Here is an 18750-nt window from a genome sequence, read left to right on the forward strand (position 1 = left end):
ATATATATATATATATATATATAAAATCTTGGCAGCGATCTGAAGAGCTAAAGACTAATTTAAGATGGCTTATAAGATCCTATCTTTTACTCTATTGACTTCCCTTCCTGGTCACATGGAGTAGTTGCTGAAAGCCTGAGAAGGGTTAAGTATGCTTTCTAACTCAAGGATGACAGATTGAGTTGTATGACATGAGGAATCATTGTGCAGGATCTTAGTTTAGATTTCTAGGATCATGTGGATTTGACAGTAGAGTCATGTGTCAGAAGTATCTTCCTCCCTTGATATGGGAAGCTTTGTAAAAACTTCTGTGCAGTTTAAGGAGACAAGACCTAAACCAATGTTGACCTGACTCAAAAAGGCAGTGATATCAAGGCCCAATAGTGTTATTAGCCTGTTGGAAAATCTCAATGAAGAGGAATTAGGTATTGACTAATGTCTTAAGACAACCAATGAATCTGCAGAAGAGTGATATGTCTTAGCGTTTCCATTGCTGTGAAGAGCCACCATGACCACAGCAACTCTTATACACATTGCATAGGGGCTAGCTTATAGTTTCAGAGATTTAGTCCATTATCATCATGGTGGGAAGTGTGGTAGTGCACAAGCATATGTGGTGCTAGAGAAGGAGCTGAGAGTTTTATGTCCAGATCAGCAGGCAGCAGAAAGAGAATGCCACACTGGGCATGGCCCGGGCATCTGAGACCACAAAGGCTACCCACAGTGACACTTTTCCTCCAACAAGTCCACAGTTACTAAATGCCATTCCCTATGGGTATATGGGGACCATTTTCATTCAAACCACCACATGGAGGGGAAGATAACAATAGTGAAGGGTAAGGGATTATGTAATAAAATGGGAGGTAGTTTTCCCTTGATGTGGTGTTCCATCTGTGGGCTGAAGTACTGTTTCAAAAGTCTAGCTAGAAGCCATATTTTTAGGATGGAACCTTCTGTAGATCTTTTAAAACATTGCTTGCTTTCCTTATGTTTTGTCTGGGGCCAGGAATCCAGATATAGTTATTTATTATGGATTAGGATATCAGCGTCAGAACATGGCAGTCACAGGTTCCATTTAGGGTGGATTCACGGCTGAACTCTTACTAGTCAGACAGCAACTGACTTTCACTCTGCGAAGATGTTATTCGTAAATGAGTGCTAACGGCTTTGAATGGGCTGACAGATTCTGGCCTTTGGGTCAAATCTAGTCTGATGCTTCTTTGTGTCTGACACATGACCTAAAGAATTGTTTTTAATGATTAAAAAAAAAAATCTAAAGAATGGTATTTTGTGACCCATGGAAATGCTATGATGCTCAGTACAATTTGTGGATACATTCCCCAGTGACTATCTGAGTCACAATGGCTCAATTTTGTAGAACTCCAATTATTCACCATTGTCTCTCTGGGAGAGTTTGCTGGCCTCTGTAACGAAAGACATGAGGCTAGGAAAGGAGGTTGAGGGTGGGGTGGAGTATAGTTTCTGCCCACTGTGTTAGGAGAGGATCCCAGAAGAATAAAAACCAACCAGTATTCCCCATGAATAAGAATAGAACTATGTAAGAGGAGTTGATGCCACCAGAGGAATCATTGGTCTTCATTTTAGGATTTGAGAAGTTGGCTGAATGCACTCCTGGGGAGCCGTGGGAGAGACAGGGTGCCTGTGAGAAGACCAAGGGACCCAGGCATATAAGACTATAACGCCTCACTGTGGCTGCAATTATCCAGACACATGAGTAGTCTCAGAGCAGTGTTTATCAAACACTCTCTTTTAAATGTCCTCTTCCATTCCAGAGTATGTTGGTAACTGGGCCACGTGCTTTAAAAGGAATCATCATATAACTTTATATCAAAGTTCTTTTTAAGCAGGAATGCATCTAGCTTGAAGCAGGATGAAGGTTCTAATCAGCTCCTGTTGTGTTTTATATATACTAGGAAGATGAAAGACAGAGCATTTATACTGGCTGTATATGATTTGAAAATGTAGGAAGATAGAGAAACGTCTGACATTGTAGGCAATGAAAACACTTGAGCTGCCCAAAGGAGAATGTCTCCCATGAAAGCAGCTCCCTTGCCTTGACAAGGATTGGTTTGGGCCAGGGGCTGAGCGATAGATATACAGAGTGGTCTCCTGATGGTTCCTACTGCTTTTCAGAGTAATTTCTTCCAGGGTGTTTTTCCACTGGGGGAATTTGGCACAGAGAGGACTGGATGGAAGAACATTTCATGGAAGTTCTCTTACCCGAGCTGCATGAGCAGGCACTGGGGGAATCTTTCCTGAGTCACTGAAGGGCCATGCCTTCCAACCTATACAAGGGCCGGCTGGCATTCTGTTGTTTACACCTACCCACATGCCTGGATATATGGAAGAACTCGTCATGGGGCAAAAGCTATTCCAAATTGCTCACTTCTGGAAAGGCTTCTCTCCACGGGTTTGAACATGCGAGAAAGATAATTTGACCTATTTGTCACAGTGCCTGGCAGGCCTGAACCCACTGCCTGCCCATAAATGTCCTGGAGCTGGCGCTTCAATTTCAGGACCTGTCATGTTCTCGTGGAGTAGGGAGTTGCGTGTGAACCAGAATGGACTGAGGTCTTGCATGTGCCAGTCTCTTTAACAGGGGCCCTGGGATTTTAGGATGTCTGTCCTTCCCTGATGGCTTGTTTTAGGTTGGTACGATCAATGCCTGCGCCCCGCAACACTCTCCTCTGTGTTTGGCATGCAGTGTTTATGCCCCTGCAGCTTTGTAATTAATAATATACCGCTTTTCATCTTCAAAGTGATTTATACACATTAATTAATCCTCACTGTACTTCAGAGATTCTGTGCGTAAATAACTATCTTGCCCTCATGCTGTACTTAGGAAGCCAAGGCTCAGAAGGCGAACAGTTCTCCACGGAAATGGATGGTTGGGTCCAATGTCAGCATTTAGGATCTGGACCCCCTCACTGAGCCTGCCGATCTCTGGCCATCTCTGGGAGGAGCTGACAGTACTGTGTAGCTCCGCCTTTACTGTCATCACTGCTAGGCAAACTGGCCAGTTACATCACTCAGCCAGAGTCATAAACTATTTTTCAATACTCCAGGGTCAAAGCATAATCTTACCTAAAGCATACAAAATAGAGAATGATGGATTATAAACCAATAAACCATAGTAAGATGCTCAGGCCTAGCTTCCAGTAGCCTCCAGACTAAGGATAAATATGTTTCCTAATCCATCATTTACAAGTTACACACCCGATTAAAACATTAAACTCTCACTACACAGTTGCCAATTTATGCGATCGCCCTTACAGAGAGCTATTATATTTTAACTATCAAATTCAATAAATCAGGCGCTAGCCATCTCTCTCTCCCCCGCAAGGGGAGGAGGAAACACACTAGGGACACCATTGGTAGAGGCAGCCAGTGCCTCAATTTCTATATCTGGGTTCCCCATGGTGCCCACTGGCCCAGCAGAACATTAAGCCTGAGAAGTGAGCACATGGACCTTTTTTGAAGTTTCTGACACAACGCCAAATCATGCAAAGACCCTAAAGGCACATTCAATTGGCTTCAACCAAGCCCCTGAAACAGCTACCTGGGGACTCATGCAAAGTTCCTTCTAATAACATGAAGATCTCAGTTAGGTGATTGGGATGGCAGGGGTAGTGCAGTTCAAGTCAATCCACTGCTCTGTCCTTTAGCAAGAGGTGAGAAGCAGAGGTGACTTGAAATTAGGGATGAAGAGTGTCAGGCCTCAGTTCCCACTGGGCCCAGACTGTTAAGAATACAAAATGTGTTGCAAAACCCCAGACAAACATGGCCCATTTCCTTTCCCCAGAGTGTCAGCACCCTCAATTTTAGAGGACATTACTGATAAATGCAGCTGATAAGGAATATGTAAATGTTTATGTTTCTATAGTAGGACAAGCATGGTTATATTGTAGAAGACAATGAAAACTGTCTATTGATTTTTGGCTTATACTAGTCTATCTTGGGCAAGGTCCCAAATTTCCAGAGGCATACCATTATACTTCTCTGCCATCGGGTGAGCTTAGGTGAAATGATCCGGGAAGTTCTGGGCCTCCCTCTTCTCTGGCAGGCATCATGCCAGAGGGATGGGGTTAAGTGTAGGAGCCCCACTGCTGAGTGAGAAAGGAGGGCCGATACGGAGAGAAAGAAGGCCAGCCTAGATAGCGTCAGTAATGCCTTGTCTTCTTTTCCTAAATGGGAGGAGATTTTTTTTTTTTCCTGCATGTTTGGAACTGTTTTGTAGTCAGCCTCTTTTAGCTGGTGTTTTATAGGTTTGCTCTGCAACATGGCACAGCCAAACCAGGGAGATCTGTCATAGCTGCCCTAAAAGCAAGCCAGAACCATCAAGTGTTTCAAATAAACTTTAACAAACACCACCATGGCCTCTGCCTGGGCCAGGAGATCTGCCATTGGCAAGCTTAGCTGACAGAGCAGCAGCAATGGGGCTCTTTGTCAGGGCCAGGAACTGTGAACAGGCTTTGTGTCCAGCCCAGGATGCTCATATGCACATGGCACCCGGCCTCTGAGCTCCCAGACATCTGCTGTTTTCCATAGTTACATGGTGGTACCTCATAGATGCAAATGAACATCCATGGAACAGGAAGGAAAGGTACCCCAACGATTTCCCGTTTGCTCCCTTTCCCAACACACAGGGTTGTGGGTTGCTGCCGCGAGACAAACTCTATTGAAATTCAACACTACACAGTGGTATGAGAACCGAGCCTGAGCAGGGGAAAAGAAAGGAAGCAGGACAAGGTCAACTGTATGTGAGTGTTTGTGAGTCTGGATGAAGATCCTGTTTTAGGCTCTGGCTTCTCAATCCCACTTCTGTTCCATAGCTCTGAAAATCAGTGAAAGCCAGTTTGGCTTTCTCCCTGGTCAAAATGTTCTGTGCCCAAGAACACCTACCCTTCTCTCAAGTTTCTAGAGAACCAATGCTTCGTGAATATCAGAACCCTGGTTTGCATTCAAACCCACTGATAGAGAAATCTAGATGGTTACTGTAGGAGTGGAGGCTGGGATTTTCAGGGATGATAATTCTTAGCTTTTCTCCAGGAAAAGACACAGCCAAGACGCACAACTTCACCTCTGATAAATGTCAGCTAGAGTCATGACTAGAATGGATTCCAGGAGGAAAAAAATATCATCCTATCCATCACTCATGATTACGTTTTTTTTCTTTTCTTTCTTTCTTTTCTTTCTTTTTTTTTTTTAAGAGCCAACAGGCAAATTGTACAGACATCAGAGGGCTTCAAAATTCACAAGTTCATGGCCTCTTCCCTGACCTGCTCACCACCAGGATGAAACCAAGGTGGCTTTCACTTACCTATGAAATATGCCAGCAGAATGGCCAAGAGGAGGGCGGCAGCAATGGCAGACAGGGCAGCGCATTTCCAACTGCAGTATTTGGAGGGTTTCTTCAGCTTGAAGGCCTTCCTGGAGAATGTATTCCGTGGCAGCAGGCGGGGTGGTGGTGTATAAACGGTCCCTGAGGTCAAAGGGTATCCCGGAGAAGAGCTGCTGAACAGGGGTGTGCTTCCAGATGACGTCTTGAAGAGGAAGTGCCTGGAAAAGAAGATGGAAAGGGTCAGCTTGACTGTGGTTGGATAATGAAGAAGCTTAGCTGCTGTTTTCCATAGTTACACGGTGGTACCTGGTAGATGCGAATGAACATCCATGAAACAGGAAGGAAAGGTACCCCAACGATTTCCCGTTTCCTACCTTTCCCACACACTAAGTTATAGGGGTGCTGGCTGCCACAAGACATGAACTTTTACCTCTCATAGTTCTAGTACAATGTTAGTTAATTAACCTTACCTTGGAGGGCCAGAGGGTGTGTGTGTGTGTGTGTGTGTGTGTGGGTGTGTGTGTGTGTATGTGACAGATTACTTTGGCTGGTAATACACCTTATTTCCACAAGTTTGCCTAATTTTATATCTTTACAGATGCATCTAGAGCCTACCTTCCAGAACAATCGGGCAAAGTGTTCAAAGGAAATGTGAAAAGTGAATTACTGTCACTCACTCTGAGATGATGACAGTGATGCTGATGCTAAGTATTATCACATATTAGATACATGCGGTTGAAAGACACTTGAAATGTGTTGTCACTACCATTTACAAACTAAATGTTATAATATCCCTAATTTAGACTCGAAACATCAGACTGGGAGAAGTCTGGTAAGTGGCTAAGGATTTAAACCATGAGCTCTGCATTTTGATAAAGCCACTGCTGTTAAATATTATCCCAGATTGCCTCTTGTTACCTCAGTGCCTGTACATTTTCGTCTCTCCCTCCTCCAGCAGTAACCATTAGTTGTATTCTCTGTTCATCGTTAGGTCGTGTGATCAGGGTTATTTTTAAAAACATCATTGTCCCTCAACTGAACATGGTGTCCTTGGTACTCAGACCTATAATATGATAACTATATAATAGAATGTGAAGAATGAAAAAAAATGCTTGACTTCTCAGAGGATTGTTACTCTTGAAGCCACTTCCCAGAGCATCTGACAATAGATTATTTTCTTTCCTACATATGCCAGGGATAAAATTTGAGCGTGATTGACTATATTTAAAACAATGATATGTCCAGGAGATGAGAGGTATGGATGGCTAATTAGATTCTGGAGTCTGGCTACTTGAGGGCAGGGTCTGTATCTCACTCAGAACTAGTTTAGCCTCATGTTTCCAGCCCCCAGTTAAGATCCTAACATTCAAGGGAGACTTTATTAAATGAATGCATTCATGCACACATTTAATTAGAATTGCATTTGATGCAATTTTAAAATGTAAAAATGTCAAGACAGGCATTTCTGTTTTCCTCACACTTTCAGTAGATGCATTTTTATTTTTTATTATTTTTTTAGTTTTGATACAGGTTTCTCTGAGTAGTCCTGATTGCCCTGGAGCTCACTATGTAGACCAGAGTTGTAGGTGCTCATTTCTTCATGACTAGCTTTAACTAAGGAGTTTTTTTGAGCAACATAAAGAACTCAAATATATAAGCTTTAATTTAAAGCTTGACACTCATGGAACATACATTTCAAGAGTTTTCCAACTTGCTAAATGCTAACTAACTTCCTCATAAGAGTGAAAACAAACCCTGGCAGTGGTGGCACACACCTTTAATCCCAGCACTTGGGAGGCAGAGGCAGGTAGATTTCTGAGTTTGAGGCTAGCCTGGGCTACAGAGTGAGTTCCAGGACAGCCAGGGCAATACAGAAAAACCCTGTTTCAAAAAACAAAACAAAAACAAAAACAAAAAAGAGTGAAAACAGCCAGCAAAAAACAAGAAAGGGTGAAAATCCTGGCTCTTGCTTTAGGACCCCATAAGCTCTAAGTCTTGGACCATTTTCTACTAGTAAGGAAACATTAATGAGTATTTAAGAAAAACGTATGAATTCCAGCTCTCACACCCCCAGTGACCTGTTTCTTCCCATGGCTTCAGCCATGGCTGACAGAGCTGCATATCTCAGGTGCGAGGTTTACCTGGTCCTCCAACAACACACTAAGGAGGACAGAAGACTTCTACAGATAAACTGGCTTTTACTGCCATGGCTGTGTGTTCCCAGCTTTCATGCCCAGACATTTCAGCCCACACTAGAAGCTGCCATCATAACAACACCATTTTTGTTTTGTTTTTTAATCTTTGATGTATGAATTTCTTGCCCGCATGTCTGTGTACCACATGTGTGTCTGGTGTCTTCAGAGGCCAGAAGAGGGAATCAGATCCCCTGGAACTGGAGTTACAGATGGTTATATGTGAGGTGCCATGTAGGTGCTGAGAATCAAACCTGAATCCTCTGGAAGAGCAGCCAGTGCTTTCAACCACCACCAAGATATTTCTCTGGCCCCGTACTGTTCATGTTGCCGTACTTTTTGGAGATGGGATGCAAAGCACCTTTGTGAGTGTGTGTGTGTGTGTGTGTGTGTGTGTGTGAGAGAGAGAGAGAGAGAGAGAGAGAGAGAGAGAGAGAGAGAGAGAGAGAGAGAGAGAGAGAAATAGGCAGAAAGAAAGACAGGCAGACAGAGATAGACACATAGAAACAGACACACACAGAGAGGCAAAGATGGTAGCGTGTGTGTAATATATGCACATATGTGCTTGTTTGAGGGAGGCAGAGGAGTATGTTAGGTATCCTGTTCTCTCACCCTACCTCTTATTTCCTTAAGCTCATTGACCATGGAGCTTCTTTGCTGGTGGCCAACAGGCCCAGTGATCCTTCCATCTCTTTACTCCACGGTCCTAGCAGTGTTTGTCTAGGCTTTCCTTTATGTTTGGCTTTCTGCTTTAACACCATTTTCTCACAGATCTTTCTCTCACTATTATAGCTAACATTCTATGCACATATATGTACATACCTGTGCATTTTTTATTGTTTGTATCCATCATCAGAACTGAATTGCCACAAAGAGCTAACTAAAGAGGTATTTATATCAGATTTGTTTAATTCTATAGCTCATTATCTACCATATAGCCTGTACCACAGTGGTCACACAAGTTTTTGTTTGATGAATGACCTACAATATTTCTCAGGGTCAAAATAATGTATGCTACAAGTAAAGTATTGTGAATATTTTATATTATAAAATTATGGTTCCTTAAGTAATCTTGATGCCTGGTTTTAGAATAGATTTACATGTTTGTTTATGTGCAATAGGAGAGCCTATGTATTTCTGCAGTCAAGACCCAGTATCCCATCCAGAATAGGACCCACAGACTCTGGGTCCTGCATTATCCCTGGAGGCTGTGTCTTCTAGGCTGCCCACTGGTACTATGTTGTCTGTGATGATTACTGCTAATTGGATCACATGTATGGGCTAAATGGAACCCCCTTTCCATTTCTATTCTGGTGTTCAAAAATGACTAAATAAAAATACCAAAAGTAGGTAGAATTTTGTTTTTCTTAAAATATATCCACATTCTGGTGATAAAAATCTTTACAGGATAAACTTCAGGAAACCACTACACCCCAAGTTGATTTTTTTTAAAAAAAGGTCTTTGTGAAAAGACCTGTTACTTTGTATGCTAACCCAAGACTTAACAAAAAAGAAAAGGTAAACCATCAAGAAAGAGATACTCTTCAGCATCTCTTTTACCAATACCTGAGTTAGCGTCATTTGAGTGCTCTGTAAATTTTTGGGCTTCCTCTGGCTGGAGGAAAGCCCTGGCTGCATGCCTTACATAACTTCAAAACACATTCATGATTAAGAAATTCTAATCTTATTTACAACTTCCAACTATGTCCAACTGACAGAGAATGCACTAGGCTGTTCGAATAGGAAGGTCTATTGTGTAAAATGTGGGTTTGACGGAAGAAGGCTGTTGGGTAAAGTGTCACAAAGTCTCAACTTCTAAATGATTCAGCATAAAGACTGATCTTGCCCCAAGGCAGCAAGCATCAATCCCCTATCCCTTCACTGGCTGTTCTTAGCAAACTTTTCTGTTTAAATGGTTTTTGTTTTGTTTGTTTTGTTTTTTAAGTTGAAAAGTAGAAAAGTTTCCATTAGTGAAGACAAAATAAAATTGAGTAAAATACAATAACAAGAAACAAGAGCCACAAGGGAATGGTGCAGTCACGTGGTTGTAGGGAGGCCCAGGAAGATGCAGAGACTCCAGATTTCTCCCTGACCCTGCGATTAAGACAGCTTTTCCCCCTGAGGGGCCTGCTCAGTGTGTGGCGGGGAATCGTTTCTGATGCCCCAGCTGAACTTCTTCCCAGCGGTTGGTCATGGAAATAGCTCAGCTCAGGACTCCAGGCGTCAGCAAAAATGTGTAGTTTCCAAATGCACTTGACATTTTTCAAGCACAACTCAATTGCTCTCAGAATTGGCCACTTGTGCCTTGGAAAGGCAAGGCAAATGAGGGGCCCCCAAAGTGCTGTCCTTGGGGGTTTGCTAACACTTTAAGGGATGGCAGAAACCAGTCTTTGATGTTTTACAAAAGAGTCAAAGTGGCGCTTCCACGATTCTTTGCCTCCTAGCAATGTGCAGACCAGGGCTTGGATTCTAACACTTATCCCAGGGACATAGGGTTGGGGGCTTGGGATGGATCAAGAAGTCTAAGAGGGAACTGCCCCTCAGTCTGTATGCTCAGCTCTGGATCCCGAGGCTCAGTGACGTCCATGGAATACAGTTATCATTGCTTCACTTTAAACAATCTATCTTTTGGGTAAATGTCATCACTTTTCTTCATGTGAAAACAAAGCCATTTAATAAGAATGGAGAGAGCATCCCGAACAGCCATCCTCCCATGCACTTTACATGACAGCAAAGCTATGGATTTGAGGAGGAATTAGAGCTGGACCAGGATTCTGCATCCAACTGGCTTAGGAAATTAATGGGATACACTTTTATTTTATTTTATTTATTTTATTTTATATTTTCTGATTAAACAACCGTGAGAGACTTCAAAAATGAAGTCTAACAAATGAAAAACCTAGCTGTAGCATCCATGCAAGAAGAACCTGCCAATTTAGAAAGCTGTGATTTTTTTTTTTTTATTTTACTTCTCTGATCCACAAAGTGCTTGACTAATCCATAGTGGAAGCTTCCAGAATTGGAGGCTGCTGATTTGCAGCTCCAACAAGGGATTTCTTTACAGTCTGTCTCCCCCTCCCCCTACTTATCACAAGTAAACTTTGTCATTAACCTCAAGCAAGAGACAATTAAATACATAAAATCCTTTAACACCAAGCACTATTTTCCAGCAGGCAACAAACCAGTGGGGTCCTTAGAGGTGGTTCCCTGGTTTCCTGTTGGTTTGGCTTTATTCCCAGAGGGAAATTCCAGCAGGGCTTCGAAACAGAAATGCACTACACAAATAATCCTGCTGCAGCAACTCCAAAGGTCAGGCTTTTATTTTTTCCTTCTCCTTGCTTCTCTCCCTTCTACTCTCACTCTGTCTCCTGCTATCTCATCAACAGTGCAGTCTGACGACTGATGGTGACCCGTGAGGAGGGGCTGTCTGTCCTCTATTGCGCATGCTTGAAGCGGACTGCAGTGAATCTTCTTCTAGAACCACAGCAAAAGTCCTGAAGAGTCTCCATGTTATCACACATGCCGTGTAGCAGCTCTGGCTACCAGGCAGGACAGGGGTCAAGTGTTGTTCTCCTGAGAAAATTGATCCATTGCCCCCTGTAAATAAACCCATGGATATTCAGAGAAACGGATGGAAATATTGATACCCAGCCTGCTGATCCCTGAGATATTTTTAAAAACCATCCAGGAGGTGGCTGAGATTTGGCAGAAAAGCTAGAAAAAGAGAAAGTCTGAAAGCCAGCAGGAATAGGGGTGGGGGACTCGATGAGGGAGGTCAGGTGTGCAATGGGACCCGAGGTTCCCTCAGTCTCATGCCGCCTGCCATGCCCTTTGAAGCGCCGGGTTTATTGTCTTTAAAGGAGTAGGTTTAATAAAGAGACATGCCATAAAGTGTATTGTAGCATGTAAAGTTACTGTAATTAGGTTTTCAGGAGTTATAATAAAACATTTAGCTAGAGAGAGGTTAAATAACTACTATCCTTTCTGGTACCAATATCATATTCTCTAGTAGGGGAGTGATGGTGGTGGTCCAGGAGAAATTTGATAGGTCTGTTCCTGGGAGACAGAGGCAGGAGTCTGGAGGTGTGGGGTGAAGGAAGAGAGACAAAGAGAGTGTGCCGGTTAAGATGGAAAATGTTTAGATGGACGCTGTTCTGTTCAACGCAGCTGCCAGTAGGACAGCAACGCCAGGTAATCTCTCAGGCTCTCTTAGGCACTCTGTCTTTGATGAAGTGTACACATGGTCGAGAAATCAAGTGTCTACCCTAAATGTAGAAAGCCAAGTTGTGAACTCGTTGATAGACAGGCTGCTCTCTTTGTCCATATACGTGTTCTTTACTCTTCTTACGGACTTTTGTTATTTTAGAAAGCAACAAAGATCACACAAAGGAGGCAGTTGTCATCCTGCTGTTCTTGCAGGCAGTGTTTGAATACAGGCTCCATGTTTATTACCACACGACCTTAGGAGAGTTAGTTAATCTCACTGGAAGGTTGACCATGGCTATTTACTTCCTGAACTTGATAGGGGACATTAAGTGTGGGGAGAGTTTATTCACATGGCATGGCCTGTGAATGGTTGGCGCATATGGATATTAAGTGTCTTGAGGACAAGAGCTACCTGTTATGTGTTCTTTCAAGCATATTCATGATCATTTAAATTATTTGTAGGAAGAATGAATTCTCATCACTACAATGTATGATACACCCCTCCAAATGGTTTTCTGAGGAAGAAAAGAGATTTGGGGAGATAGCTAAAGTGCTTGTCTCCTCCATTTAAGAATTTATATTTGGATTGAAAAGTAAACTATGGCTTTTAAAATTAAGATTTGAAAAGGACTTAAATGGCTAGTTTAAAAAAAAAAGTAAGAAGAAACCAGTAATCCCATTATTGCAATTGAAAATCTTTCTCCTATTACAGATCCCTCAGATTAGATGCCGATTCAATGAAAAATAGGTTTTCAAGGTCTCCCATCTCTGGACCTTTCGGCTCATAAGGAGGCACTCTGTATTAGGTTATTTCATGAGCAATGGGAAAATTCTCTATTTTGTGCTCTTCAAAATTTGCAGCTGTACCAAAAATATTCACAGCTGGAATAATTAGCACCTCAATTTATTGCCTTCAGTTTTCTAAATAGAAGCCCCAACTCTCGATATTTAAATTGTGTCACACTGTGATATAATGTAACTTCATTTTTTTTTCCCACATTGTAAAATGTATTTTCTCCTTCATGGACTGATCGGCTATGCAGTGTGATGGCTAAGGTCTCTGGAGGCCACTAAAGAAACCTGGTGTCTTGTGAGCAAATTCATCTCTACATCTTTCAAATGACATGAGTCTTCTTTCCCCCAACTCTGGTGTTGGTAAATAATTTGTTGACTTTTTTTTTTTCAGGTTAAAAGTTGGGAGTCCTGAAACACACACACACACACATTAGGTGACAAAACAAAGACTTGTGATTTTGACTTCAAACTTGACCTTGAGTTCATCATACAATGGACATACAGAGGCAGCCATTTCCAACAGACGTATGTGAGTGTTCGCTAGTCACCATGGTGGATGAAGGGAGAATACACCCCTGAAGATACAATTCCTGAGCAGGATGACCTCTTCCATCACCACTACACAGAGTCAGAACCTTGGGCTGGACCCCTTCATCATCCTGTTACTATGCCTGCCTTATACTTTTGCCTCAGTCAAGTTACTCAGGTCAGCCTGCTCTCTCTTTTGCTTTCTAATATCTGTTACACTTCACGGTTGGTACTTAAGAATGTCTGGAGAAGGAAAACACAAATGATGGCCGAGTTGTTTTAGAGCCAGGCACAGCCAGACTTCAAACTCTGCCAGGTGTGGCATGACATTGGGCTGGGCAGCTTTTCTCCCTCGCCTCAGATGCCTCTTCGAAGTGAGAATAAAATAGAACCTACATTCCAAAGCCATGGCAAGGGCTGAAAAGCAACATGGATCTGAACTCTGAGCCCCGAAGTCTGTTCCATGGAAGACTTAATGCATCATGCCCAAATGTGCACCTTTTTCTGTGACAAATATATAATCTAATACCAAGGCCACAAGTATGAAGTCAAGCCAAGTATGAAGTGCTGAGCATGAACACATGCCACACAGCTCTTTGACGTCATGGTAAATGATGCCATACCCTCTAGGGAACTTCTAATTGCAGAGGCTAAGCCATTCTCCATCTTTATTTTCAGGTAGGGTCTCTCATTGGCCTGGAACTTGCTGGGATTATAAGCCTTATGCCAACACACTTTTTTTTGTTGTTGCTGTTTTTCTTTTTTGTTGTTTGTCTACATGGGTTCTGGGGATCAAACTTGGGTCCTCCTGCTTGCAGAGCAAGCACTTTATTGACATTTACCTTGCCAGCCTCCATCATTTATAGCTTTTATTCTCCTCTCCCCTGACACTGCTATTTTCAACTTCTCTGTCATTGCCGAGGTATGGCAGACATGAATGTGCTGACCATTTCTATCGTGGACACCCAGTGGATCGGAAAATAGTGGGAGAGTGCCACGATTATTAATCATCTAAAATTAATTTCTAGAGTTTTCACTTAGTGATGGTGTGCATTTTCCAGCTTCGACCTCCCTTTGTTCCACGGCGATGCAATGGTTGTACGTGTGCACACACTCCTGGATGTTAATCTCTGGTCCAGCTCCTCGTTTGTGGCTGGGAGCTCACAGATAATCTTCACAGGAGTCTGTAAGAAGCAGTGGTAATGCATTTGCTCCTTATCTGTCACGTCCTTGCCCACCTGTAGAGCGGTTTATCTTCATAGGTTTGGTATCTCTGTGAACATGAAGATCTCATGGTACATTTCTCATCTGAATCGCTTTCAAAAGAATAGAATCGGGTGGCTTTCAACTCTGGAAAGTGCCCCCTTCACCACCGAGAAGCCCCCGTACATTTCTCTTGCTTCTCTCTCCTCTAGAACAAAGGAGTCCTGCTCTGCCTACCTTCTTTACATTTTCTTCTCTTTGATACATAAAGGATTGTGTTGAGGAGGAAGAGCTTCATTTAGCTTGATGCTGAAGGAGATTATGCTGAGGCCCTTCCAGATATTAACACAGTGTACACATGGACTTGCATACCAGCTTTAATAGCTCAGATGGACTGGTACATTGTGTTGTAACCTCCAAGTTAACCACTGTGTCGAAACTTCAGATTATACTACTCTGAGCATGATTTGGAAGCAGACTTTTTTTTTTTTTCCTAGCTCTTTCTTAGAAAAACCTAGAGTAACCCATGGCAAGACATTAAGCAGAGAGTGAGAGACCTTAGACTGCTCAGTCCTAACAGGGAGGTTTCCATCAAATTCAGGGCTCAGGGAACCCTGTGGAAGAGGAGGAGGTGGAAAGAGTGTAACAGCCAGAAGAAATGGATGGCATCCAGAAGACAGGGTTCTCTGAATCAGTATGAGCAAAGCTTATATGAACTCAGAGACTGAGACGGCATACATAGGACCTGCATGGGTCTGCAACACACGGGGTCCTAGAGCTGAAAGAAGTGAACATCCGACCCCATCCTCCGACCCAGAAGCCATCTCTAATTGATTACCACTTGCAAATAAAATGTTGGTTTTCTCCAAGAGAGTCTCACTGGGTCAACTGTTCTTAAGGCTAGGCTCTATGCATAACTGTATATGGTTAACAGAAAAGGCAGTTCTTTTTTTGTTTCATAATGTCAGGACCTCTTTCTTTTTCCTCACCTTACAGATCCTTTACATTTATATTCTGGTTTCTGGTCTAGTTTTGTGTTTATATATTTCTGTGTGTGCAAACATGCATGCCTGTGTTTATCTGCATTTCTTGTGCTTTTTCTTGGGCACTCTTTCTTGTCTCGTTGTTTTGTCCATTTAAAAAAATCTTATTGTATTCTGACTTTGTTTTTGATTTATCCTATTTTATTATTATTCCTTTGGTGCCTCTTTGTTCTTTGATGAGAGACAGAAAAGGTGTGGCCATGGATTGGGGATGGGTAGGGTGGAAGTGAGATGCATAGAGGGAAACTATAATCAGAATATAGTCTATGAAAAAATATTTTCAATGGAAGATAAAGGCTGGCCAGAAGACTCATTGTTCTAGCCTCACTGTCTTGCTGTCTTTCTTGTAAATACATCTTTGGTACCTAGAGGGTCCAGGGTGGTTCTCAAACGATATTTCTCTAGAATTCAAAAGCTTTAGAACTGAAATGAACTTAGCATCATATAAGATTAACCATGCCACTCTTACATGGACAGCTGAGGGCAACTGTGCATTTGCAATGCTGAATGGTGGCCAATTCTGTCTAGTTCCAAAGAAATTTCACTACTCACTTCTCCCCAAGCCCGGGAAATCCATTAGGCAACAACTCACTATCCCTGTGATCTCCCACGCCTCACTATTGGCGACCACAGGCTTGACTTCTGTTTGTCAGGCTTTTCCTGTTCTTGATACTTCACAATGAATACATTTATACATTGTGGCCTCTTAGTGTCTGTCCTATTGTTCCTGGTTGAGTGTTTTAAAATACAACCTCCTCCTCAATTAACACACCCATTGTAGCACGCAACAGTATTGTATTCCTTTTTGGGCCAAACACTATTCCTTTGTGTAGAGGTATTACTTTCTTTCACTCATTCATCCAGAGGTTATAGCATCCATATGCTTTTGGGTTATTTCCACCATTTGCTATTGTGTGTAAAGCTGCCATGGGCATCTGTGTAAATACTGTCTTGTGTGCCTGCTTTCAGTTTTTCTGGGGATCGTCTTCTGAGAGTACTTGCTGGGGTGAATGGCCTTTTTACATTTAGCTTTTAGAGGGGACCTCTAACTAGTTTCTAAATATAGGAAATGACAGTCAACATTAAGCTTCTCAGTACAGTCAGATTGCAGTTGGCACTAGATATTTTTTTCAGTCTTCTTGACTCCTACTTGTGTCCTGAGTTTGCTTTCAAAACTTAATGAATTACGAAATAAGAGGAACCACTATTGAACCAGGTTTCACCAAGAGCAATACTTTATATTGCTTTACAATGCTTTGCAAACATTATAATTTACAAAATGTTTCAATGCAACTCAGCTAGCTCTCATATCAGAAGATAGATTTGACTGAGAGAGAGCCTGGGAGAGACGACTGCCCAGGAAAGCTCCCTATTCATGGCATTTTTATAAGACTTTTATTATTAGCCCATACTCAGAGAACAACATCGTAGACAGCGCTTACTCACCAAACCCAATATTGCCTGACCTGATGAGAGTCTATGTGTGTATGCATGGATTTTAAAAGTTTGTGATAATATAGCAATTCTGTCTGATTTCAGACAGTAAAGTCACCAGGTCTTTCTGAGCCAGAGTTTGTAGATATTTTGAGCTTCAATCCTCTGTCAGAAGATCAAAGAGGATCTAATAATCACATCTGATTGGTTTTTTTTTTTTGGTCAGTGAATATATATGTGTTACTAGCCTTTAGTAAAAGTTCCTTAGTATTTGAGAAATAATGGATCCTACAGAATTAAGGGAAGTACTGTAAATCTTTGCAAGTTGATACTACTTTAATAATCAAAGTATCCCAGTACTCAGTTGTTACTCTGATTATCACATGCTTTTCTTCTTTCTCTTTCTTTCTTTTTCTTTCTTTCTCTCTCCTTCCTTCCTTCTACCCTCCCTCCCACTCTCTGTTCTTTCCTCTATCCCTCCCTCCCTCGCTCTTTCTATTTGTCCCTCCCTTCTTCCCTCCCTCCCTCTCCCTGTTCTTCTCTCCATTCCTCCCTCCCTTCCTCCTCCTTTCCCCCTCCCCCTCATCTTCTTCTTTTGAGAGAAGATCTCACTGTTTAGTCCTGATTGGCCTAGGACTGCCTATATAGATCCAGCTGGCCTTGAACTCACAGAGATTCATTTATTTTTGCCTATGGAGTGCTGGGTTTAAAGGAGTATGTGAGTATGTGGCCATGTACCTTTATTTTTTTTCCAGTTTAAAACATATTATGTGTTATTTTTATTTGAAAAATAAAACTCTAATGAACTTTTCTGCTTCTTAAAATATACTAGAATCAGAAAGGAATGAAAAACAAATTGCTGACAGCAAAATAGACAATCAAGATTCCCACAAAACAAAACAAAAAAGCCACGACAAATCAAGAATGGTCATTTCTAGATTTTTGTAGCTATTCAAGGACTGTTTGCTGGGGGGAGGGATTGAAGATGTATGGAAGGAAGGAAGGAAGGAAGAAAGGAAGAAAAGAAGGAAGAGAGGAAGGAAGAAAGAAAGGAAGGAAGGAAGGAGAAAGAAAAAGGGAAGAGAAAGGAAATAATAAAGGAAGGAGGGAATAGAAAAGAGTTTCAGTGATAATGGTTAAATGGTTAAAAATGGGCTGAATATTTCATAAGTCTTAAACAATTAATTTATCAGAAATATTGTTCAACTGCTGCCGTGGTTTGAGTGCTTGCCCCTCTTCCAATCAATCCTGAACTTATGGCACTATTACAGTACTAATGTGGAGAAGACCCTGGAGAGATGAATGGGCCATGGGGACTCCGCCTCCATGGACAGATCAACCATTGTAAGAGTTGTTTCTTATTTTGGAAGTGGATTGTTCAAGGCTAGTGGGTCCTGAGCTGTATTTGTCTCTCCCCCTCTTTCCTCTCTCTGCACTCCAGGCATGAGATCATGCAGCCAAGAAGCTCCGTGCCAAATGTTAGTTCCTCATTCTTTAATTCCCAGCCTCCAGAACCATTACAGTAAGCCAATACATTTCCATTCACTATAAGCTAACAAATCTCAAGTATTCTGGTATAGAATTACAAATGGACCAAGGACAATAGGCAGCAGTGTGTGTATGTGCATGTGTGTGTGTGCCTGTGCAAGCGCATATGTGTGTACACATGTTTGTGCACATGTGTATGAAGCCCAGAGGTCAACTGCAGATGTTGTTCCTCAGGAGTTGTCTACCTTGTTTTTATAAGACAGGGTCTCTCACTGGGGTGTGGGCTCCTGGATTAGGCTAAGATGCCTGGTCAGTGAGCACCAGAGAGCTACCTATCTCTGCCTCCTAGCATTGGCATTGCAAGGACATAACACTACAGATTTACATAACATGGGTGTTGGGAATCACGCTCAGGTTTTCCTATTTTCACAGTGGCAAGTCCTTTCCGTGTTAAACTATTTCAGCAACCCCCAGCTACCAATCCTAGATACAGGGCTGG

At 42.2% G+C, this 18750-nt stretch overlaps 1 protein-coding gene across 19 annotated transcripts in view; it reads right to left on the reverse strand.

The window, feature by feature from the left end:
* The window catches only part of Tenm2 (teneurin transmembrane protein 2), a 1239808-nt gene that overhangs the window by 262091 nt on the left and 958967 nt on the right, over nucleotides 1-18750 (reverse strand). For all 19 annotated transcript variants that reach the window (XM_031353724.1, XM_031353722.1, XM_031353721.1 and 16 more), the window contains one exon: nucleotides 5342-5580. In XM_031353724.1, the coding sequence (XP_031209584.1) occupies nucleotides 5342-5580 (239 nt within the window). The remainder of the gene's footprint in view (nucleotides 1-5341; nucleotides 5581-18750) is intronic.

The sequence above is a fragment of the Mastomys coucha genome, unplaced genomic scaffold (assembly GCF_008632895.1).
Source record: "Mastomys coucha isolate ucsf_1 unplaced genomic scaffold, UCSF_Mcou_1 pScaffold5, whole genome shotgun sequence".
Taxonomy (NCBI): domain Eukaryota; kingdom Metazoa; phylum Chordata; class Mammalia; order Rodentia; family Muridae; genus Mastomys; species Mastomys coucha.